The 24,361-nt window shown below is 46.6% G+C and overlaps 1 protein-coding gene across 1 annotated transcript in view; it reads right to left on the bottom strand.

Annotated features, from left to right (window-relative positions):
• kif5ab (kinesin family member 5A, b) overlaps window positions 1-24,361 on the bottom strand; it is a 61,426-nt gene that overhangs the window by 3,841 nt on the left and 33,224 nt on the right. Inside the window, exons 12-25 of the mRNA XM_076025270.1 lie at window positions 23,282-23,514; window positions 22,434-22,502; window positions 20,480-20,686; window positions 15,920-16,066; window positions 14,935-15,123; window positions 13,216-13,333; window positions 11,737-11,801; window positions 10,179-10,288; window positions 8,552-8,653; window positions 7,977-8,037; window positions 7,800-7,871; window positions 7,594-7,698; window positions 3,295-3,511; window positions 1,116-1,365 (exon numbers count right to left, since the gene is read on the bottom strand). Coding sequence (XP_075881385.1) covers window positions 1,116-1,365; window positions 3,295-3,511; window positions 7,594-7,698; window positions 7,800-7,871; window positions 7,977-8,037; window positions 8,552-8,653; window positions 10,179-10,288; window positions 11,737-11,801; window positions 13,216-13,333; window positions 14,935-15,123; window positions 15,920-16,066; window positions 20,480-20,686; window positions 22,434-22,502; window positions 23,282-23,514 — 1,945 coding nt within the window. The remainder of the gene's footprint in view (window positions 1-1,115; window positions 1,366-3,294; window positions 3,512-7,593; window positions 7,699-7,799; window positions 7,872-7,976; window positions 8,038-8,551; window positions 8,654-10,178; window positions 10,289-11,736; window positions 11,802-13,215; window positions 13,334-14,934; window positions 15,124-15,919; window positions 16,067-20,479; window positions 20,687-22,433; window positions 22,503-23,281; window positions 23,515-24,361) is intronic.

Raw genomic sequence — 24,361 nt, 5'->3', positions numbered from 1 at the left:
GCCTAACCTCAGTAGTGCACACTTTGAGCTTATGGACTTAGCGGGTGCGTTTGGATTCTGTGACTTTTTGCATATTTGGCATCAGATTTCACTTCACTTTACTTTTGCGCACTGACTTCAGCCCCATTTGTTTGGGTCGCAGTCACCTTTCCCAGTTTCCCAGTTGTGTGCTAGTAAACCTTTAACTTGTCTCGTGACAAAAAAAAGAGGGGGTTTGCAAATGCAACTTTAATATCTAAACACACACACACTCAACACTTTGGGGTCACTGATGCATTTAGAATTCTGTTAGAACATTTCTGGTGCAGGAAAATCCGGCGGGATGTGCTGAACACATTATGGGATGGCTTTGACAGTTGTTCCCTTGAATGTATGAGTGAATGTGATTTTACAGAATGAATATCAAGTGTGCAATACGGCGCCATCGTTACAGAAGTCGAATGCTTTCAAAGTGCTAAAAATGTAAACATTTCCAAAAGAAAGCTTTGTATTATATGTTTGCACTATATACCTGTATATTGCACACTTGGAATTCTCTCAGTCACTTCTAATCAGACACTGGGAATGGTTTTCATTCAACTCTAAAATGTTCCCATACTTCCTAAGCACATCTTGACTGATTTTCCTGCACTTATTATGATGGCAGAGTATTCAAGATCATTATTTCATACAACTGGTTATAATAAAGGTAATGCTGAAATGAGCAGGTGACCCCAAACTAATGAATGGTAGTGTATATGTATATACATACGTATGTGTATACATATGTAAGGGTGTATATATTATGCCTGTGTAGTCCAGCAAATACCGACATGTAAAGAAAAGGCTCTTGTTGCCTTGCTTTTTTCTCTATTTCCTGTTTTTATTGGTTGTTTGTTTTTTGCTCTCTATTTTGACTATTTTTCATCTTATTCTTTTAAGGCATAATAAGCTATGGCTTCAGCCTATACCTTTTTGGTCTTCTATGTGGTTATTTATTTTCTTTCAGGTAAATGATGCCCCAAAGTTGACTGAAATAAACTATAGCAATTTAAAAAAAAATATGGTCAACATAAAAAAATAAATAAATAAATGAAAAATTGATTTTCCCGCCATGCTCTGCAGATCTCACTCACATGTTGCCCTGAACCTCTTGGTGTGCGTCGTTGCTGTTGGGCTCTGGGCTCTTGGCGGGGCTGCCCGGGCTGGAGTTGGCGTCCTCTGTGTCTGGTTCGGCCTCCGGCGTGGCTGGAGCGCCCTCTTCCTGGCTTTTGCGAACGTGCCAGGGGGCTTTGTAGAAGGCGAAGGGGTGCTCGCTGTAGCCTCGGAGGAAGAAGGGGTTGGTGGGGCAGCACGGCGGGTAGTGGCCGGGACGGACCGGTTTAGCTGCGACGGAGACGAGACAGAAGTAAAGCAGGCGTCTTTAAGATGTTACCGCTGGTTTTGTTTGTTTGTTTGTTTTACTGGATTCAACCCGCAGATGGTGAACAGTCACAGCCAGTAGAAGCCGCACCGTGTGGTGAAGTAGAGCCAATCAATTTGATCTGACAGACTGATTTTGCTCTCATTTACATGATTGAAATCAAATACGGGGATCAATAGTGCCTGCTGATTAGTTCAACACAAACATGCGGACAAACTGTGGATCTATGGGCCAAACATGAATAATTCTGGGCTAAACGGCTCCACACCGACTTTTGCTTTAGGTGTCATTGCCTTTATTTCTTTACTAAAATATTCTCATTTCAAAAAGCACTGCTGCGTAAAAATGGCTTCAGTTGCCCCCTTAATAAACACCGGCGTGTCAAGATCTCCGGCACTTCATTTCATAATCCTGTAATAAAAATCATTATTCCAGACCGCTCACAAATCAATGGCTCATTTTCTCACAGCAGCCTGCCTGGCTTTCATTTATTCTCACAGAATTTAAATGCATAAGTGCAATTATCATATTTTCACACTGAGATGAAGAAGTGTTGGGGTGATTAAAATGGATTATATCGTGTCTCTTACGAACCCCTTGAACAGCCCATCCTGCAAAATCCACACGCACACCGTTGAACAGCCAACCAATGCTATGGCAAAAAAAAAAAAAAGTGCATCTTTAAAATGATTTTTCTATGTTTATGGTGGGAAATATCGTCACAATTAAAAGGAGCTAGCAAAGGTGGGGGGTCTCTGTGCTGAACCAGTGTGGCTGTGCACGGCTGCTCGTGCACGGGGAGTCGCACGAACATGAATATGCGGCGACCTTGGCGGGGGGTGGGGGGGAATAGTGAGATGACTGATGATGAAGCATAAGGGAAGCACGGTCAACCATGAATGTGGCCTGTGAGAAAAATCACTCAGCGCAGACATGATGGTTGCGGCATTCTTTTTTTTTTTTCCTCACGGCCAATCGGGAAGACACATGCCAGACAGGAATACAAAATGTTGCAGCCAAACAGACCAAAGGCGGGTGTTTAACAGACACCCCAATGCATCTAATATTTTTGTGAACACCGTTTTGCTCCTAATGTTGTAAAACTTTAGAACCTGTATGGGTCGTGACCCTAAAGTGGGTCATGGAGCAATTTCTATTGGGTTGCGGGGTTGTTGTTTTTTCATTAAAATAAAAAATAAAAAATAAAAAAAAGGAATTTTATGTATGTATGTAATTTTATAAATGTACATACTTAAAAGAGAAAAAGTTGGGCATTTATTTTGCAAGACGCACAATTCAATTCAATCATTTCAATAATTTATTTACTAGACACGGTAGAAAGCGAGCTACCGTTTTTATTATTGTCGAATAAATTTGAGCGCTGTGGAATAAATTTGGGTTGCGACTTCATTATGAGGGAAAAAAATGTGAGTCTTGAGACTCCACCAGTGGAGAAGCACTGTTTTAGAAAAGAGTGGAGAAAACGGCCAGAGACACATCTATTCATTCTTTCTCATTTAGAGAGCGTGGATTCACTCGAGGGCAGATGGTCACGGACAGGTTCTTCTCTGGCATGGAGGACGACTGAGAGACTTGGTTATAGACTCTGACATGTCCAATAATCTTCACAATGGGAATGTATCTGGTGTCGAAGGCGATGGTAGAAAAAAAATAAAAAATGATATGAAAAATGATGCATTTGTGATTAATTCTGAGAACACAGCAAATGCCTGAAGAGGAATGTAATACAACTGCTTGAATAATGCACGTTAATACCTACATATTAGATTCCAGCGCTCTCCGCAGATTAGAGTGCTGGATAAAGCTGTGCTATCAAGAGAGAGCTTTTAATGAAATGGAACCGCATGATGCGGGCCCGCTCGCCGGCTCACCTATCTGCGCGGCGTGGGGCCGGCGGAAGGGGGTGCGGACCCTCATCACGTCTTTGATGCGCTCCACTTCCTGTTGGTAGCGGTGGCGGTCCTTCATGGCGCCCTCCTTGGCCTCCTTCAGCGCACCCTCCAGCGCCTTGACTCGGTCGGCCGTGGACCGAAGACGTTTCTCCAGCTTCGGAAGCTCGCAGCGAAGATCCGCATTGTCACGCACCAGCTGACACACGCACATAGAAAGAGGCAGAAGGCCCCAGAGGTTGACTCAATGTATCAGCGATTGCGTTCGAGAGAGAAAACAAACTTGGGTGACTGCAATGCAGGGTTGTAGCACTTTTATGATTGTGCCGTCTGGGGAGTTTTCCTATTTTCAAATCAGAAATAATGACTGGAATTTATACTTGAACTAGAACTTGAGTCCCAATTACCAAATTACTTTTGCTGTTTTTGTCCAATTTGACAAAAGGTTTTGCTATTCTGAGGCATGAGGGATGCATAGAGAAAACAGATGCAATGTCGAAAGTCCAAGAATGTGACTCAGGTACAAGCTATTGGCCTAGAGCAAAAACATGGTATTAAATTTGCACCTATACGAAAAGAAAGGAAAGAAAATCCACAAATTGTGATCCTCACCAATCTAATATCATAATTTTTAGAATATAATATTGTTTAGACTTTACTAAAAGACTAGTTTTCAGATTCCAAAGCTATCATTTTGAGGTAGACAGTTGACATGGTGTTGCTTTCATATCTTGCAACTGTCCTGATGAAAGCTTGAGGTGAGGTTTTCCTTGCACGCTTCAGCAGGATGTAACCCAGAACTTGAAACGCACCTTGATGTTTCTCATCTTCAAAATGCATGAAACTAAGAGTGTCTAACGAGTATCAGCAATGCAGCAAAGCAGCGAGCACACTTAGTGAGCCGGCACTCTGCGAGGACACCGACACGTCCACCTCATTGAGGTATGATGCTAATTGAACACCTGCTCCAGCTCAGAGCCAGCCGCCCAGAAGGCGATACAGAAAACTAGTTACACATTTTTGTGTTGGCTAAACTCTGAAAAACTTCCTATCTGGCAAAGAAAAGCGGAGGAAGCGAGATGAGAGGGAAATCTCTTGGCCTAATGCATTTCCCCTCTCCTCCGGGTCTGGAAATGTGCCCTATCTGCAGCCAGCCAACGGGCCCGGAGCTGATCGTTCCCTCATTTTGACAACAGCTGCAGGGAAAGTGGCCGCGGCGAAGACGACAGAGCGAGGATGACATTAATAAAGGCAAAAACGCTTCGAACGTGGAGGTCTTGGGAAACTGGACTTAGCAGGCAGCAGACGTCACGCCTGGCTGCAGTTGGAATTCACGTCCGTAGCTGGGAATGCAAGATGACATCTGCCAGATGGAAACATCCTGCACACAGACTGATGAACAGGAGAGAAGACTGACGGCTAGTTGCATTGGCAAATGTACTTCTGGTCGACGCTTCCTCTGCAGGCACTGCGGCTTCGCTGAGCTTACGTCTGGAACCGTCCAGTGCGAGCGCACAGTACCCAGTGGGGGGCTGACTGCCGCCATGAGGGAATTTGCATCTAGCTCAGTCAGCCTTTGCTGTTATCTTGTCGTGGTGGAGAGGCTTGGGTTGCTTCTATTGTCTCGAGAGCTATGCTGAGGGGGAGGCCCATTGTTCCCGGCAGGTTCAACCATACCAGACAGGTCTTGGTGTGACTAAAGGCAGGTCACCAGCCCTCCAGGTTGGGTGTTGGGCGTGGCGCTAACAACGCAACGCCGTAAAAAAACAGATTGTTACAGAAACTACAATGAGTAATCCAAGTGACATCAGGCCTTGGATAGGAGACAGGCAGACCTGGGCTACCCTAATTCTTTGGGTCAACCCCCGGGGCGCGGACAGGTATCGGTCTGTGGGTCATTTGGTACCGGGACAAAAAAAAAAGGAAAGTTAACTTAACATGGCCTACCACAACGTAACTTAACACAACACACCATTGCTTAACTTTACCTAACGTATCATTCCAAGTATGCCCTTGCTTTACTTAACTTACCTTGATTTTTTTTTTACCGTAACTTAACTCAATTTAACTTAACTTAAATTAATACCCTTTTATTTCTAGTCTGAACAGTTTTATTTTGAAAAATTACCAGATTCTCTCTGTGACATCCATCTATGGCTCAACTCTTGACACATGTCAAGGCACTTGTCTCGGTCACGTGATGCGTTACCACTAACGTCTTTGGAAAGAGGAAAAGGCCCAGTGAGGAGACAGAAGAACCCACGGCTTCCAAGAAAATTACAGCAACGTTTAACAGACAATACCAGGAGTCCTACCACTAATATGGATTTTATCTCGACAGAAGATTCCTACGCAACAAGCCCACTCTGCCAATCTCCTGGTGAAAGCCGCAAGGAGGTCAGGAGTGCGAAAGAGGGCCTGCTGGGGCCTAAAACCAAGGTCCGCATTGGAGTGTGGAATGTCCACATCATGTGTGAGACCACCAAGACTGGTCATTGGCGGTACCATCTTCCCCCAGTCAGCGACACTAAAGCTAATTGACAACTTTTAATAACTACTTAGCAATCCAGCTTCCAGTCTTGTGCATTAGCCAACTTGCAACTGCAATGGAATTAATGAAGTGAATCCTCTTGTTTTTTAATAGAATGTATTTTATTTTTTCACGTCGCTTTGGTTCTGCAACAGTGATGTAAAAATGTAATAGATGGTCAAATGTTTGTGTATGTGGCGCTGGAACGAACACTGTGAAGGCCATACAGAATCCAAACAACGCCACTTTCCTTCTCACACAAGCCAAGGTAAATGTGCCGTTCGTCGACTGAGCACCCGCAAACCCTGACGGTCGTGCAAACTGATCCGATTTGCGCCCACGTGGCACAGCGAGCGAGGAGGGACGGCTGGGATGCCGAGTGAAAGAGAAGCAGAGCCTGTAACTAACGGCGCGAGCAGGCAACGCAGGGGATTTAGCAGTGGGGGGAGTAATTAATCCAACTTATTTATTGTTGGCGCAGAGTCAAGAAATGGGTCGTTACCTTGGCGCTGTCGCGAGAGGACTGTGTGTTTGCGCCCAGATAGGCATCGGTGTATCGGGACCCCTTTGCGTCAGAGTGTGTGTTTGTGTGTGTGTGTTTGTGCTGCCAGTCGGCCTTATCGCTCCCCGCAGCGAGTTCGCTGATTTACGACCGTGACTTTCATCTTGTTTCCCTCCCTCTACAGTATCAGCAGGTGGTGGTGGAAGGGATGGAGTCTCCAGCAGACACTTTTAGGATTGCTTCCCCTTCCTGACAAAACTGCTGCTGCATGCTTCTGCAGTGCAGCTCTCCCCAAACGGTGCTGTCTGCCGCCGGATCATACGTGTCAGTCAACAGAGCGTTTAGCACATCAACACTTTAGTCCGCTGCTTCAGCCCTTCTGTGAATATTAAAGAGAGATGTGAAGTGTGTGTATGTGTGTGTGTGTGTGTGTGTGTGTGTGTGTGTGTGTGTGTGTGTGTGTGTGTGTGTGTTAGGCAGGACAAAAGACTCAGCACTTTTGCGTGAACCTGCACTGTGAATTAATTTGCGTGGATCAAATGTGCTTGCGTGTGTGTGTGTGTGTGTGTGTGTGTGTGTGTGTGTGTGCGCGTCGGGGCTTGTGTGATTCGGCTGTGTGCGTCTCCCCAAGGCGATGCGGTTCAACACCCCTTGCATTGAGACCTTCGCTTCATGTAAAGTTGCTCCACTCGTGATTGATGGCGCCTGCGCCGCTCTCGCCCCTGGGAGAGCAATAAGCCTCAACTCAACGCACTGGATTTTTTTTGGGGGGGAAATTAGTTTGCAATTTCTCGCCCTTCCCGCAGAAAATACACCAGAGACGTTTTTGTCTCGCTGCGCTGCAGAAACCCCCGACACTGTGAGAAACAGGCTTTGAAGCCGGGGTAATAAAAATATATATATAAAACTGGAAGATTAACCCGCTATTTTTGAATAAACACCAGGCTGTTATTTTCCACTTTGTGCGCTGTGACTCCAGCCGTCTGGCGCTGTTACCTGTTTGTGAACCTTAAGTGAGATGCTCCGGGTTGTTTTCCAGAAAGGATATCTTTTGTTTCTGGCTGATGCATCCCCTGCTGTCGTTAGCACTAGATGGATTGTGTCTTTTTTAAAATAGTTTTCAACTTGATGCCTTGATTTTTGGGTGAAGGGATTTGTTTCAAAATGTCTCCTCTGATGGCTTAAACCTCAATCGCCTCAATTTTTTTCCACTTCCTGCGCTGCGACTCCAGCCGTCTCGCGCCGTTACCTGTTTGTGAACTTTGGTGAGCTGCTCCAGGTTGTTTTCCAGAAAGGATATCTTCTGTTTCTGGGTGACGTATCCACCGCTGTCGTCATGCTCCATCCCTGCGCTCTGTCCGAGGAAAGCAGTTGAGAAAAAAAAAGCTTTCCGAGGCCGATTTGCATGCAGTCGAGCCACGGACGTTTTAGATTCCGCGAGGGTCGGAGCCTTACTTTTCTGACTCGAGTCGAGAGGTCTTGGACGAAAAGCTTGCGCAGGTTGTGCAGCGTGTGCAGCTCGCGGGCCTTTTGCGTGCGGACAGAGAAAGAGAGAGACGGAGCGGAGGAAAACAGTCATTGAACGGCCTCGGAGGGAGCCGAGCTCGACGTTAAGAGACAATCACAGCTTACCACTGTCTCTTCCAGCCCTTCAAGGTCCTGCTTTGACTGCTCGTGTCGCTCGTGGAGGAATCTGACGGAGGCAGACAAGACGAGCGATCAAACAATCCAAATTCTCTCAAAGCAAAATAAATAAAGAAAAGGACAACAACAACAACAACAACAACAACAACGCTCCAGTCTAGACCGTTCATGAATAAAGAACAAACGGCGGCATGGATCGGCTGTCCCGCTCGGGGGACGTTAGCCATCTGCAAAACTGACGCAACACGCTGTAAAGGTCAGCGAAAGAAAGAGGCTCTTGGCAAGCAGCTGCTGCCTCATCACCAGGCTAATAAGGGAGATTACGCAGGAGGGACGAGGGGAGGGGGTTAAAAAGGTGCTCCTCCCGGTGATTCCTCAATGTAACATAGTATCATTTCACTGAGGGAAGCTCATAATGTGAATACGGTAAGACGAGACAGTTAAGATGACAAATGACTGAGGTACAATGCAGGCGGGGGAGGAGGAGGACGGGGAAATCAAATAAGGCAGCCTGGACCTCTGCCTCCGTATGGCGAAGCGTTTGAGCGCCGGCCAAGACTCACGTCAGTTCCTCCAGCTGCCGGCTCTTGTGATGCTCCTGCGTCCGGAGACATTCGTAGTCGGAGCGCAGCTGCTTCAGCTCCAGCCGCTGCCTCTGGTTGCAACTGCGGGTTAAGGAGAACAAAGGCTCGGTGCACGGACCACGCGACAGGAGGCGGAGAAGGTATGCGATGGTACGTCTCAGCAACGCAGGGTGGGAAAAACATGATGGTGAACTGGGGAAAACTTTTTTTTTTTTTTCAGTTTATCCTATGCATGAAGGTATAATATTGAAATAGCACTGTCACCTCACACACACCTCGACCAGGCTAGAGACAAGGATAGCTAGATAGCTAGATAGACAGATAGATAGATAGCTAAATAGCTAGCTAGCTAGATAGATAGATAGATAGATAATTTCTAACAGGAAGCAAATAGGACACAAATAATAATTGACATGGAATAAAGGCCCAATCAGATTAAAAATGCTTCATGTAAACACATCAATTGGAAGATTCAGATCCAATCCAGAAAGTAATTTGACTCCGAATGAGAGTGGTGGTTTAAGCCGATTATTATTCCGAATGGCGTCCATGTACACACACATTCAGATCCTGTCTTCCTGGTTGGGGCGAAACGATCTCCACAGCACATTCGTGCTACGTCAGCGTTTCGGCAGGCAGAAAACATGGTGGGAGGGAGGCAAAACTGGTCCATATTTTTAAAAAATACTACATTAAAAGACACTGCACCAGAGGGGAGGAAAACAAAATGCGAGGGGCACAAAGAGTGAACAAGCCGAGGACGTGCAGCTTCTTCCACTACTATTTCTGTGCATGACCAAATGATTTATTCTGATTAAACGCTTGGTGTATGTTTACGCACGTCATGATCGGGTCATTTTATTTAGTGTCCATGTAAACAGTGGATTTGGAATTTATGATCAACCCAGGTTTAGATGGGATTGGATAAATGTGCGCATGTAAACATAGCTAGTGTTGTGATTTGTGGTCGGCTGTGAACAGAGGGTTAAATAGGTTTCGCTTTTCTTTGGCGTTTTATAGATAACTGATTGCGTGCGGCTGCTCCACTGGCACATGGGATTAAAAGCGAAGATGTGAAAACTCAGATGGCATGGGCCATTTACGCTGAAAAGCCCAGTAATTGCCTGCTGTCACCAGGAGCTGCTACTGCGCAGAGTATTTACAGTTCAAACTTTGCCCCCCAGTCTAGTCTGCTCCCGAGAATCTTCAGATTGAGGCGCAGCGCCTCCTCAAGGAGCTTACAAGCCCGCTGGCTCTTGATGCTTGACTCTGCCCTCCCCTGCTGCTGCAAAATATATATTTTTTTTTAAAAAAACCCTGCACATTTTGGTTTTAAGGCTCCTTAAAGCGTGAAAGAATTTTCCTAAAGCTGTTATCTAACCCCGCGTCCGACGTTCGCCGTGGCTTCACTGGGACAAAATTGAATTTCAGACTTTTTATACGCAGAGTGCAGAGCGATTAACCTTTATGGCGATTGTTTTAAACCTTTTTTCGCTCACGGCCGGGTCAAGGGTGGACGGCGGGATCAGAAAACAGCAGGGGGAGGGGAGTGGAGGAGGGGGGGAGGGGGGGTGGGGTTGTGGAGGTTCAACTTCGAAGCACTGACTCGCTTAAGTCGCTGATGGTCCTCTGCTTCTCATTGATCTCGTCTCGCAGACGGCTCAGCTGTTTGCCGTGCGCCTCACGGTGCGACTCCATCTGCTGCTCCAGAGCCCTCTGAGGTGCAGACGTGGAGAGAGACAACACGCACACACACACACACACACACAGAGCAAGAGTGAGAGAGAGAGTGAGAGTGAGACAGCACCCAGAGGAGGAACGGCAGGAGGAAAACAATGTGAGCGGATAACAACAATGTGTACAATGAGACACACCAGCGCACATGTGGACTGGTGTGGGCGGGTCATGTGGGCGCACACACACGTACACATACAGAGAGAGAGAGAGAGAGAGAGAGAGAGAGAGAGCAAGCTGCTGCTGCAAACAGAGTCTGATGCGGATCATTGGAAATGGAGCAAGACACACACAAGGAAACTACAACGTGCAACCAAAATACTTCCAGCTGCACCGAGCAGTGCACTGTTGAATAAGTCCCTATCTATCACACTGTGTGTGTGTGTGTGTGTGTGTGTGTGTGTGCGTGCGTGTGTGTGTGTGTGAGTGTGCGCCTCCTCGAGAAACATCAAACCCTTGTGAGTGGCAGAATCTTATCTAACAACGTCCTGGAAGAACTCGGGCTCTTTCTGCTTCAGGTGACCTCATATCTGCAGCTGTCGGCGTCTGAAGCTGTCGCACAACATGTGAGTCAGAATATTTAGATACACTAACAACGGACATTTTCTGTGACTCGCAAAGTTGCTTCATCAACCGTCTTCTGCCATCAGCTGAGCTGTTCTATTGCCAGCGCCGGTCCAGCTGGCTGCATGTGAATCTTTGCGGCGCATAAGGTGTCTGCCTGAGGGTTCTTTGTGCTTCCCTGCCAGCTGAGAGCTTTGACTCATTTCCGTCTAGCTTCCCCAATTAAGGCGAACAACGTAAAGATTTGCGTTCGCTCTGTAATCCTTCATTAAGCTGGAATCTGTCAGGGGAGCTCCGCCGACAGCGCGGAGACGTTCCAGACGCCAAACAAACAAAGATTTGGAGGGAGAATTCCGCGCATTGTTATTGTATTTCCAGCCGGATTAGATAATGGCGTAATTAAAATCCATAGCTGCGTCCAGCCACGAAAGGCCGAATCGGGATTTAATTAGGGCTGGAAATGAGGAGGGGAAAAAAAGGAGGATAAGCCTGAGCGAGTGCAAGGGGTTACACAATATGTCCAGCAGACCTTTGCAATGTTCACTCATCAAACCACATCTCTTCATTGCTGCAGCCTAACAAGTCATCACATGATTATTTATCTTGAATTTATTTTATGAGCCGACCATGTCTCTCGCTGCTAGGCAACCGAGCGAGAACTGCCACAAGAGAAATTCAACCCTGACGGTGGGAGATAGAAAAATAAAAGTCAATTTTTTTTTTTTTTTTAACGGTATGATTTTGTAACCTCGGGGCAGATCCAGGCGTCCTGTTGTCTGTCTTTATGCGATTTGCACTTAAGGGGGAGTCATCGCCATGACAGGCGGGAACGTCGGGAACGACGGCGCGAGTGGAGACGTGCTTACTTGAACGTCGCACCAATCCCGGTCCGGCGTGTGAGTCTTCCCTCCGGTTAGCTGCGACATGCGTTCTGAGGCACGTGGACAAACAGGAGGAAAAACGGAGAGATTGTGAGCGAGAGAGAGAGAGAGAGAGAGAGAGAGAGAGAGAGAGAGAGAGGAGAGGAACACGGAGGATCCGTGTGTGACGTTAGAAGGAGGTGACAGCATCGCGACTCCCGACGAAAAACACAGTGCTCGGGAGTGTTAGCTCGTCCCGCAGCACCTCGGCTGCCGATGATGATTAAATAACACCACCGCCAACCTCACCACCTCCTTCCCCAGGCTGGAGTCGGATGGCGCGGTCACCGTGATCCGCAGCCCTTTTGCATTAATCTGCGCCTGTAATGACTTCCAGCCGACCGGAGCGCGGCTCCGGCTGATTTACTCGGCCCTGGAATCGACAGGTTATCCGAGGCGGATCCTCGGGGCATCGAGAGAAGAAAGACTCAATTTACCCCTGGCCTGACTCTGCCAGCTGTGTGTCAGTGTCCTGGGAGTGGCAGCGGCTAATTGCGTTCTTGTTTTTCTTTGTGCGATCGGACACGAGGTCCTCTCCCCGTCCCACTTTTGAGGCCAAAGAAGTAGATTTCTATCGCCTGTGTTTCGCTGCAGCTGAGATACAGCGACGGGCATTCATTTCACTTTTCTGCTTTTTTTCTTTTTTTTTACAGAGAGGTTTTTTCTTTTTTAGTCATGTCATAAATTTAATGATTTTAGAGGCTCAACTTCGAAATTTAGCTTTCGCAGCGCTGGATTTTCTTTAATATTTTTCTAACCCGTGGCATTCAGGCTGCCTCGCTGATTGAAAATATTGATTAATTTTTGCACCCGGGGCTGCATATTCTGCCCCATTTAACAAGCGTGAATCATTTCCTGTCTCGCCATATTGATGTTCTCAGCTTCCTCAGAGTCAGGAGACAGGTAGAGCCCTTCAGGTTAGTGTTCCGCCCTGGATCGAGGACTATTTTATTGCAAATATCTTCTGCGTTTTGAGTTCCATTGATCCTTGAGCGTTTTGTGCTGTCATGTCAGATTTCACTTAACGGCCATGTTCGTTTTACAGGTGTTGTGTCGACCTCGTTCAGACTGCCTGCCAAAGTCCGATTTATAGCCCGTCCTGATTGAAACCGGACGGCTCTTTTGTAGTCTGAACAGTCACAAATCACACGAAATCCGACTTTTGCAAAACGGATTGAAACCATCTTCTGGAGGTCGTTTGAAATCGTATAATAGTTTGAGCAGCTCCAAACACACGGATCGGTTTCGACTGTCCGTGATGTGAACAGAGCCCGATCCCATTTGGATACTTGCTAGAAACAGTGTGGACAGTGAGCCCTGAAAATCGGATGTGAGACGGAATCGGATTTGAATCAGATTCGCCTGCAGTCTGAACGCATCCTTATATGTTCCTCAGTGATGACCCGAATAATGACGTCACTCTACCTCGGGCTTGAAGCTCGGCCAGCTCCTGGCTCAGACGGTCGTAGCTGTCCTCCAGCTGTCTCTTCCTCAGCTCCACGCTCTGCGTGTACTCGGTGAGCGAGCGGATCTTCGCCTCGTGCTGGAAAACGGCAGAGACGCGCTTGTCAGACGCAGAGAAGAAAAAGCGACGGATTTCGCATTCAGGTGCAGAAACACAGCGTTGGAAGGAATTCCCCATTCAAGGGTTGCTCCAATTTCACTGAATTTGCTCGTGGCGATAAAGTCAAAGAGGCTCTAAGCCTGAAACACAAAGAAAACAATCTGGAAATAAATGGATCCTATTGTAGGAGCCTTTGGTGGTGGTGGGAGGCGGCGGGGGTGCCGTTACTCTAAGGAGGCATTCAAGCACAGAGCGCTTTACACAATGGTAACTTCACTTCAGTGGCAGCCATAACTCTGATATCAGTATGATGAAGAGTGAAGTACCTGAAACATTCCTCAAAGGTTTTAGCTGCTGCTGCTGGCCAAGATTGTTCCTATCTTCTTAATTTTCTTTGAGCGGTTCCGTTCAGTGGTGGCCACAGCCAATCAACCGCCTCCATCTCACTGTCTCCTCTCACGCCAACTGACTCAATGTCCTCTTGCACTAACATCCATCAGTCTGCCCTTTGCTCTTCCTCTGGTCCTCCTGCCAGCCGGTTCCAACCTCAGCATCCTTCTAATGATATATCCTCCGTCCCTTCAGAACATCCCAGTCTGGCCTCTCTGGCTGCGTTTCCATGACAGTTTTACGTAAAATAAAAGCGATATTTGTTAAAAATTTCAACAAAGTACAATTGCGATTTGCACGCGTTTCCACTGAATGGTGCCAAGCGCATTCGCCGTAATTCTCGTGGAATCTCGTCCCGCGAGAGCCCACTTTGAGAAGGATGGAGGTACAACATTTCTGCATTATGACGTTGTTTGCTGTCAAGAATGGTTGTTTTATTTTTCTCTTTGATTGCTCACATCATCAGAACGCAGCATTTTCACTTCAAGTGAACTGGTCACGTGACCCCAAACGTCTCGTCCACTGACGTGTAAAAGCGAAAAAGGTCTTTCCATGACACTCTTTTGTTATACCTCTATATCGATACGTCTGAAAAACCACCTCATGAGAGCGTCAAAACCTTTTAGCCGTTTCCATGACCAGTTTTTTATTGCGATATTTAGGTTTTGCGCAATTCTACTACTACTACTACTGGGTCGTCCTCTGACGGGCCTTCCAACGAAGTCTCCAGCTATCCCGATCTTCCACCTGTGAGTTCTCCAGTATTTTCCGCACTCACGTCTCTCTTTAGCAGGTCCACGTATGTTGGTGTAGGAAGCCCAGTGTCCGGCAATTCTAAGGGATAATGGAAACACAGCTTCTGGCTTTAACTCCAAACATGGAACACAAACTGTCCATGTGATGGATCCCAACGAGTAGCTCAGCATGTTCCTCTCTGCTACCTCCAGCCCGTGGCTCCCGTGTTCTCCTCAGCGCTGATGACGTCGCTGCTCTCACCGCCATTTATGACACCTTTCCCTTCACTCTCGCCGACACTATTTTATCACTCCTGACACTTCGCTCCACCCGTTCCAACCTATCTGCGACACGCCCCCTCCGCCTCTTATCCACGCTCTCCGCTGGCGAACATCCGTCATGCAAGTGCCTGAGATGTCTCGGAGATGTTCCTCACCACCACCATCAATCGTCACCTGGGAAATGCGGAGGTGGCAGGAGGACATCTCCCTGTCCGTCTCCTCCATCTTGCGGTGGCACTCCGTCTGAAGGTTTTCCAGGTTGTGGCAACGCTTCACCATGGACTTCACCTCCGACTTGATCTTGCTGATGTAGAGGCGAGCCACGGTGAACTCCTCCTCGATCACGCCGGTGATCTCCATGGGCTGATGACAAACGAGACAGAGAGGGAGAGAGACGTTTGAAAGGCCGGCGGAACTGTCGGCTGAAGATTGAGCGAGGGAGGGAGAGAGGACGGGGGAGGGAATTGCTTTTGATGATACACACAGCCATTAGGAAAGCGGTGACATTAAGCAAAAATGCACCAGATGCAACTGCAGAGTATGAAGCTGCACTCAAATAGCAAAATCAATCAAAGTTGGATGGCGGAGACACTGTGTTCCTATAACCCAGTTCCATGTTTTCCACAGGAGAAAGGACATATTGAATATAAGAAAACATTTGTTTCCATATTCGTAAAAAAATGTCAACAAATTTAAGATACATTTTTAGAAAATGATTCCTAAGAGAGACTGAATGTTCCACCCTGCTCTCACTTTCAGTGCGTTTTTTGCTTTTGTATAGTGTTCCCACTGTTTATGAGGAACAAAACTTACAACAAGACTTACAAATCCAAATGACTCTCCTGCTTATTTGCACCTCGTGAATATGTTCAAACAAAAATAACAGTGTGTCTTGGGCCGAGTATTAGCAACAGCAGCATGCGCATTACGGGAATGTCTTAATTTTGTTTGCAAGTAAATATAGGATGAGCTCAAAGGCCCTCAGAGGCTACTTTTAAACACAAAAAACTAGGATGTCCTCATTTTTACACTCGGCCTTAAAAAATACATGGGTAGAATTTCTTTTCCATTAAATATTTCAATTATTATTCTGACTTTGTTCACACTGAGGTGCGGGGACGAGAGTGTTTTAAGTAGCGCCGCCTTGTGTCCCGCTCACCAGCTTGATGTCTCTGTTGCCCACGATGGCGCTGAACTCGCTCAGGTCCTTCATCATCACATTGACAAACTCAGCGGTGCGTTTCCTCTGGTGGCTGCTCACTTCCTGGGTACGGGACAGCTCCACCTCCAGCGCCACCAGGTGTGTCTGTGGGGGCAGAGGAGCAGGTACGGCTGTGATGACTACAAGAGTGAAAGAAAAAAAAAAGTGCAAAAAAAAAAAACAAACAAACAAACAAAACAAACTGCAGCTGCTGCAAACGTCCGACCTGACCTAATTTCCATCCTGGCAACCCGGGCAGAAAAAGATAAGGGCCACTAAATTAGAAATCAATAGCGTAGTGACGCTGGTGGTGATGGCCTTGGTGCTGGATGAATGCATCAGGCAGAGCCAGTGATGGAGCTTTGCTCTCTGCTCTGCAAGCAGGCAGTACTCTCACCCTCGGCTGCAGCCACAAAAGGCTTAAGAGTAATTAACTGGACAAGAAAGTTACTGATTTTTTAATTCATCATAATTAAATTTTGGTACCACGAGTACAAGAGCTCATTTTTGAAGTTATGGTTATCAATGTCACTCAGGACTGCTGTTACAAAACTGATTGTTTTTGTATTTTGGTCTCTTTGTTGAGCAAATCTTTGCAACTGTGAACAGATTTTGTATAATAAGCACATACCGATGATTTAAATAGTTACTAATAATTTCCCCCCAGTAATTCTAATTCTGAAGCTGAATGATGAATAACCCTGCAGATTCGCTTTAAGTCAAACTGGCAACTAAATTGTCATCAAAGTAGAGTGGACCAGAAAGTAGTAACTTTAATGAGAAAGAGGTGGTTTACCAGGAAAAGAGACGGAACTGCAAGCTTGTGAATAGGGCGACATGGATGCATGATTGAGGGCAATGAGATAGTCAATTATTTTTTCTCATCAGGGAAACAGGTGACAACAGCAGTCAAAATCTTTCTCTTCAGTGGACAAGAGTCAGGTCACGGACTTCCGAGTTAAAAAGTTGTGTTTTAACTTCTCTGCCAGCCTTGACTGAAGTTTACTGTCGCTTTCTGGACCCATAACTTGACTTTCGGTTTGCCGTCAGCCTGATATACGTGAGTGCAGGATAGAACCCAGACTTTATTTTCCCCAAGAGGAAATTTATTTCAGAGCACCGGCCAAAGCACATCTGACCAAACAAGAACAAAAAACACATTATATTCAGCTTGGCCTGCAGTTTGGATCATGCTGTTGTAGCAGAACGTGCACCACTTCATCATCCTGACCTGCAATAGGGCAATGACCATCATGAGTCTCTCCAATTGCACCAGTTGGGAGCCTTACGCTGTTACTGTGTGCATTAACTGGAAGGGAAGAAATCTGTTATTATGCTGGCAGGCAAAGCCATCAGCCAATCACCTTGCAAGTTTTTGTCAGATATGGGCCTCGTCGTTCAAAATCTTTTTTAGGGCTCTTTCCCACATTGATCCCACATTTTGAATTTAACTTAACATATGTGGGAAATGCTCCACCAAGCACGCCCAGATAAAGAACTAGTCAATGTCAGAATGAAAAACAGTAACACAAGCAACTCTTCATATTTACCTAAATTGTCCCTTATGTTTATCGAAAGCAACACATGAATAATTCTGTTTCCCTTCCAATGTTCAGTCTTTCATGAGCAAAGATTGCATCTGCATGTGAAATATGCACAGAATAACTATTTAAAATTATAATTCAGATTCAAGATTTGGGAATTTGGGGGGAATAACATTGATGGTGCTCATCTTGCTCTCACAGTTTGATGCACTGTAACTGTGAGAAACAGCTAATTACTAAATCCCAACACCAGCAGCAAATGCCGTCAATAGAATGGTAAATGTGCCTCATTATAATAAATGTTGCACAAATAATGCACTTGTGCTCCTTTTAAAGGAGTATTTTGGTTGATGCCTCGTTAGATCATCGCTTGAGCGAAGAAAATAAAAACGCTTTCTCTTAGAGAAACATCTCCATCTTCATCCCCCTCATTAACTTCGGGCCATGGGAAGATTTTCCGGGTCACTTCCTGTATCAAAACATTAGCTGAGTTAATGCTGGATGTAAATAATTGCTTGAGATTGATTTATTTGCGATTAAGTATAGGGAAAGTGGAGGGGAAAATGAGGCGTAGTGGGAAAGGTTTAACTGAAAGGAGATTTATGAAGGTATGGAAACACTGGAGACGGCTGACTGAATGATGAATGGAGTTAATCACCAATATAAAAGGGAGCTCTTCTCAGAGGGGGTGAATTACGGGCGCTGATGAATAGGTGGTGACCGGGAGCGAGGCCTCCTGCAGATAAGGTGATTCTGATGCCAGCAGAGGTGAAGAAAATGAGACGGTGGGTAGGAGAGTGATAAATGTTGTCGCTGGATTGCACTGTTTCTCAAATGGCAAAGAGGTCCAATGGAGCCCGGCGTGCCAGATGTAACGTTTAAATAAGCGTATGCTAACTACTACTCCTTTTTCGCATATTGCGGATGACCATGTTACTTGTCTGAAGATTTTGATCTGCCGATGGCTTTTATTTTGTATTCTCAAATGTCTTAATATCCATTCTAATCAATCAATAAAACGTATTTGCCAGAATTAGCCTTTAGCGAGAAGCTCAGGCCAAAGGTTTCCTAGCACGTGGGTCAACCTAAGCTGCCCATCACTGTTAGCTGCTGGCTAGCTGCTACATGTGGCTCTGCGTAACGTAATGTAACACTCTTTCCGATGAGAGTTGCAAGTGCTGCCGATAAAAAGCCTTCAGTGCATTCTACGCCGTCATTTCAATATCGAAGTACTGCCCGGTTCCGCCAATAAATGTTGCTATAGCAACAGGCAATTCCCACTAGCAGCAGCAACTCACACACTACTTTCATCACAACTTAACTTTTCTCGTACTTACTGCTTCTTTATCCGTAAAGGAAGATGATTTGCTATGTAATCCATGGACAATTAAGATGGACCGAAAATGCAGTCTAATGGGAGGCTGGCAAGACGGACGAGCGGGAGGAGCCCAGCTGCGTTGCCAGATTAGGGGGAAATTGTGTCAAGCCACAACTGTGCACGTTAGCATGGCAGCTGGCATGCAGGATTGTCACCCAACCAGAAGCGGGACTTCCACACTTGTGCCAGCGTTGCGCAACAGATGTCACCGAGGGTGAGACTTCAATGTGAGAAAGAGCAGGGAGACACTTAAAGAGAGTGAAAGTGAAGTGGAATAAACGCCGTGAGTTGTTACGATGTCAAGTCTTTTGATGAGCGGACCCGATTCCAAGAGAGACACAGAGTTGGGGGAGGACGCGGCGGCAGATTGTTGCACCCGGCATGAAATATTGAGGAGGGTTCAGGGAGGTGAAGGATGTTGCTCTGCAAGCACAGATTGTCAGCCTCAAGAGTTTTCATCGGGACCTCAAGTGATGGCTTTCATCTGTCACTCATACTCACATATAGACTAATACGTAAAAATTGATATAGATATATATTGAGAAGCACATTTAACACATTTAAAAATGTTTTTTGGTCCACTTGAAACTTGAATACAAAGCAAAAAAGTCGCAATTTTCATTCGAGACTTAAGCTCCGTTGCTATGGTTTGCTCTCTCGCTTACGATTAAATTACCATTAGAGCACTGAAGCGAGTCAGTGATTATATACATGAAACCAAAAAGAAAAACTGAGAAAAAACACACGCGCAGTGGAAAAAGTGGTCTTCCCGCAGGGCGTCGTCACACTGAAACGGTAACTGAGTGGGGCAAAAAAGAGAAAAGGTTTCCTCTGCCTTGATGATCTGAAAAACTCCAAACCGTCAATAACCAGAGATGCAGCGTTCCCAACTCTTTCAAAGGCTTTTCAAACTCCGGCGTGGACGTGTGTGAATAGAAAGCCTCCTGAACACAGTCGCCGAGAGGAACCTTGTGATAAAAGCGGAACATCATCAATAAGTCATATTTGCGGAGTTTCAGCATCTTATTGAACTGGCCGGGCCTTTGACAAACGCTGCCGTCCATCACAGGCGGACGGCCTTTGAAATAATTTCACGCAGCCGCTTTTGATGGCTCACCTTCAGCAGAAGGAGTCAGTTTGGTTATTGTGGTCATGGTATGAAACTATTCAGGCTTCTGGATTTTTTTTTTTTGCATCACTGGTAGGTTGTTTTCTTTTCTTTTTTTTCACATTGTACTTGACAATCCACTCTTTCATCAGCACCGTTCAGGACTACACGAACCACTTGGCTTTTGTCTCCTTTCATTTTTTTTTTAACTCGACTCAAGTGCTGTAATTACATTTTTATCAGGTAGTTACGCGTATTTTTGAGAAGGCAGGAGACATAAAATCGACAAAAATCCTCGGCACCTGAAGAAAATATAGCGCGTTTAATCTTTAAAAGCCCTCATCGGCCATTTAATTTAGCTGAACGTTTCTTTTCGACCATCAGTTGGAGCCAACGTTAAGACTTTCCAATTGCCATTTTTGCCTTTGGTTTATCTTTTTTTCACCGCTCATGTTTCCACGTCCGCTGTCGGGACCGAAGCGACCCACCATTTTCTTGGACAGCTCTTCGGCCAGCAGCTTGTTCTGCGCGCTCTTCTCCTCCACCTCCAGGCTCTTCTGGTCGAAGTTGACGGCCAGCTCCTCCAGGGCCTGCAGCACCTCCTTCACCTCGGCCTTGGCGGAGTCGTTCTCCGTCTGCAGGCGGCCCAGTTCCGACTGCACCCGCTCGCTGTCGCCCCTGGACGACGCCAGGAGCTGAGGGAACAACACGGGAGAGGGGAGTCGTCCGTGAATACAATTAGAATAGATTCCGGTCGGGCCGAGACAAAGAGCACGCGGCAGTTTATTTGCTCTTCATTAGGCCGACCCGCTGTGTTCCCTCTACAGTGCCTCTTTACGCTGCCGTTAATAGTCCCCACTTGTCCCGCTGCGCCGCAGCCGTCTGACAGATGACTCGCATTTTACATATTCATATCATCACTGGACGCTGCGAGAGCCGATATTACCGCGCCACTGTGATGATTGCTCCCGCGCACTCCTGCGCCGCAGCCGGGGTTATTCCGCCAAATGGACGCTATTAAATATGAATGTCACTCTAGCCGGGGTGCCCGCACCGACGTAAAATTACAATACCGTCACGCACGGGACGCGGTTGGCTAGGTTACACCGTGCCAGCGTGACCCCACAGTGACCCCCCCCCCCCCCCCCCCAATTCAAGGGAGGGATAAAACCAGGGCGCATTAATACCACCTGAAAGCCTCAAAGCAAAATTTGAGCGGATCTCAAACGGTACATATATTACATACATACATACAGGTACTACCACAAAAATTTGAATTTCAAGTAAAGATGAAATCAACAAATTATTGAGCCATTACACGCAAATTGACATATCTCAAGCAGTTCCTTGTTGTAACTTTGCTGATTAAGATTTTCATAAAGATTTGTCTTTATGTAACATTCTAATTTTCTGAGTTTTTGAATTTGAGTTTTTTTTTTAAGCTGCAAGACCTGATCAGAAAAATCCAAAGAAATAAAAACTTGAAATATATTGATTTGCATATTATTATTTTTATATAATTTTAGTTTATATAATATGTCACATTCACCTTTTAAGTTGAATTGCAGAAATACTACAACCTTTTCAGGATATTCTAATTTTCTGGGTAGTACTATATATATATATGTCAATATACATATGTGTATATGTATATATAGGCATATATATTCATTTGTATGTATATATACACATATATGTATATATATATATATATATGTATATATATATGTGTGTGTGTGTGTGTGTTTATATGCATATATATATACACACACACACACACACACACACACATATGTACAGTATATATATGCCTGTCTTATGCTCAAGTTTTAAAAATATGTATGCTGCATGTTGAGGAAGTCTACATTGGTATTGAGCAACAATCAGCCGGATTGTTACTCCTCCCCACCACCTCCCCACCGCAAATATTCACGGGTATTTCACACACTGGGTTAAACTAATATTGCCAGTGGGGAAATGTGTCGCTTCAGGCTGCTTCAGCTCTGCGGTTTAGTCACCGTGTGACGGAGCGCTGGCTGTAAACATCCCCCTCCTAATTAGCTTTTAATGGCGCCTTTTTCAACCGCTCCTCGGCCCGTAAGTGGCATTTCAAGACGGGCCTCGGCTTATGTAAGGGGGGAACATTAAGCGGGGGTGGGGCAGTGGTGGTGGTGGTAGGGGTTCTCCCCGCCCATCCAGAGCATCAACACTCATCTAATATTCACTGCAAAGGTCCCACCACGCTCTCTTTTCAAAGGTCGGAGGCACATTTTCTATCTCGAACGGACGCTTTTCATCGTCAAAAACACGGTGAAAGTTTTCCCATCCGGTCAAGGGCAAGATAATAAACCCTCTCGCGGCTGGGTCCCGCTAAACGGGCCGCTAAAGTGGTAGCCGCCGCAGACAAAACGGATGAAAAGACAGAAAGCAGAGGTCGTCTACCTCCTCCTGGTCGAGCATCTGCTCCTTCAGCTTCTCCACCATCTGGCTCTGGTGGTTGATCTCGTCATCCTGCGGCGACAAACCAGACAGCCGGTCAGCGGCATCGCTGTGCTTCAGCGCACACGCTGCCCATCCAAATCGCACTTTTTTTTTTCCGTTTTTCGGGGGTTTTGTCAACTCGAAGCACAGATGGAAGCCAAGTGAGTTGGTTCACACCGTCCGAAAAAAAGAATTAATTCCAGAATTAAAAATAAACGGCACAAGATAACTGACAATTTGACACTTGACAATGGAGCACAACAAACCGACTGGGAGTGATTTTTCTTCTGAAACAATGCTTCACAGATTTCAGTCGGGTCTGGTACTTGTGTGGTGGCTGTTGTGGTGCATAGGCAGAAAAAACAAAAAAACAACTCCCAGTCCGACTCTGAAGACGTGTGTGCATGTGCGAAACAACAAACATGTTTGCTCGTGTGCCTCGTAAAGGGAATAGAAACTGTGTCGCTGCGCCGCGCACGACTGCTTCTGCATATTCAACGGGAAATCTTATAGGAATAATAAATGCACCGAAATGACTCTTTAGGGGCCTGCAGAGCAGAACCTACACACAGATAGATAGTGTGTTAAATAAATGAAGCTGATTGGATTGTGCTGAGGAATAGTATCATTCCCCCTGATGCATCTATTCCTAATAGGTGCTTGATTAAGAGCTGCTATGAACCTGCTCTGGAATTCATGAAAATGAATAATGCATGCGCTGCACGCTCTGTAGGTTTACATTACGTAAGCCGGGGGCGCGTGCACGTGCATGCGCCCAGGCGCCCAGGCGCCCAGGCGGCCACCCTCACCTTCTCGTCCAGCTGCTTGTAGAGCTTGCGGATCTCCTCCTCGTACTTCTGCCGCTCCTCCTCCGAGATGTGCACCACGATGGAGGAGGCGAAGGAGCAGGGGCTGCAGGGAGTGCAGGGCGTGCACGGCGTGCACGGGCTGCACAAGTCCAGGAGCGGCTCCTCCGATCCGGCAGGCGCCAGGGAGGCGTCGTCCGTCTCCGGGCTCAGGGGCTCCAGCACGACGTCCTCACCTGAGCACGAGGAGGACAGAGTTGCATTTGCAGCGCCGCTCTTATCTCGGGGCAAAAAGCCAGCTCCCCCCTATGGATTGAATGTGTAAATAGGGATTAGCAGGTTAATCTTCGGTGTACGTCCCTTCCCGACTTGCGAACGCGTTCACATGCCGGCTTTTGACACACTTCTCAGGTGTAGCTGAGCTCTTTCGTTGCCGCGCTGCACCTGGGAAATCCTCGCCGGAGCTCCGCGTTTGCCCGCCTCGCCCTGCAACGCCCGCGTTTCACAAAGCAACACGGCAGCCGCCGTGTGTGCTAATGCCGCGCCCGCTCAGGCACTTTAGAGGCATGAGGGACGCAGAAAGCAGCCTGGACTGGCAGCCACTCTGAAGATTAACAGGCCTCTCGCCGGACGCTGTTTCCTTCCGGCAGCAATCAGGTTCTGCATGCGTCCCTCAGAGGTGCGACGGATCAAGAGTTTGCGGTGTAAATATTTCCACCGCACGTAATTGCATTTAGAACGTGGAAGCTGGATCAGAACTGGGGGTGATTTCCCCTGAGTGGCTTATTTAGCACAAACGATTGGTATTTTTGAACGCAGGCGTCACGAATGCCCGCCCATCCATCCATCCATTAATCCATCCATCCATCTTCTATCACCGTTCCTCCTGCACTAGAGCCTATCCCATCCATCCATCATTCAATCATCCATCCATCCATCCATCCTCTATAACTGTTCCTCCTGCACTAGAGCCTATCCCATCCATCCATCATTCAATCATCCATCCATCCATCCATGCTCTATAACTGTTCCTCCTGCACTAGAGCCTATCCCATCCATCCATCATTCAATCATCCATCCATG

Source organism: Nelusetta ayraudi, unplaced genomic scaffold (genome assembly GCF_046127955.1).
Source record: "Nelusetta ayraudi isolate G7.1 ecotype Tasmania unplaced genomic scaffold, CSIRO-AGI_Nayr_v1 ptg000017l, whole genome shotgun sequence".
Taxonomy (NCBI): Eukaryota; Metazoa; Chordata; class Actinopteri; order Tetraodontiformes; family Monacanthidae; genus Nelusetta; species Nelusetta ayraudi.
Note: the sequence above shows the minus strand (reverse complement) of the source record. Positions and strands in the feature narration are given on the sequence as shown.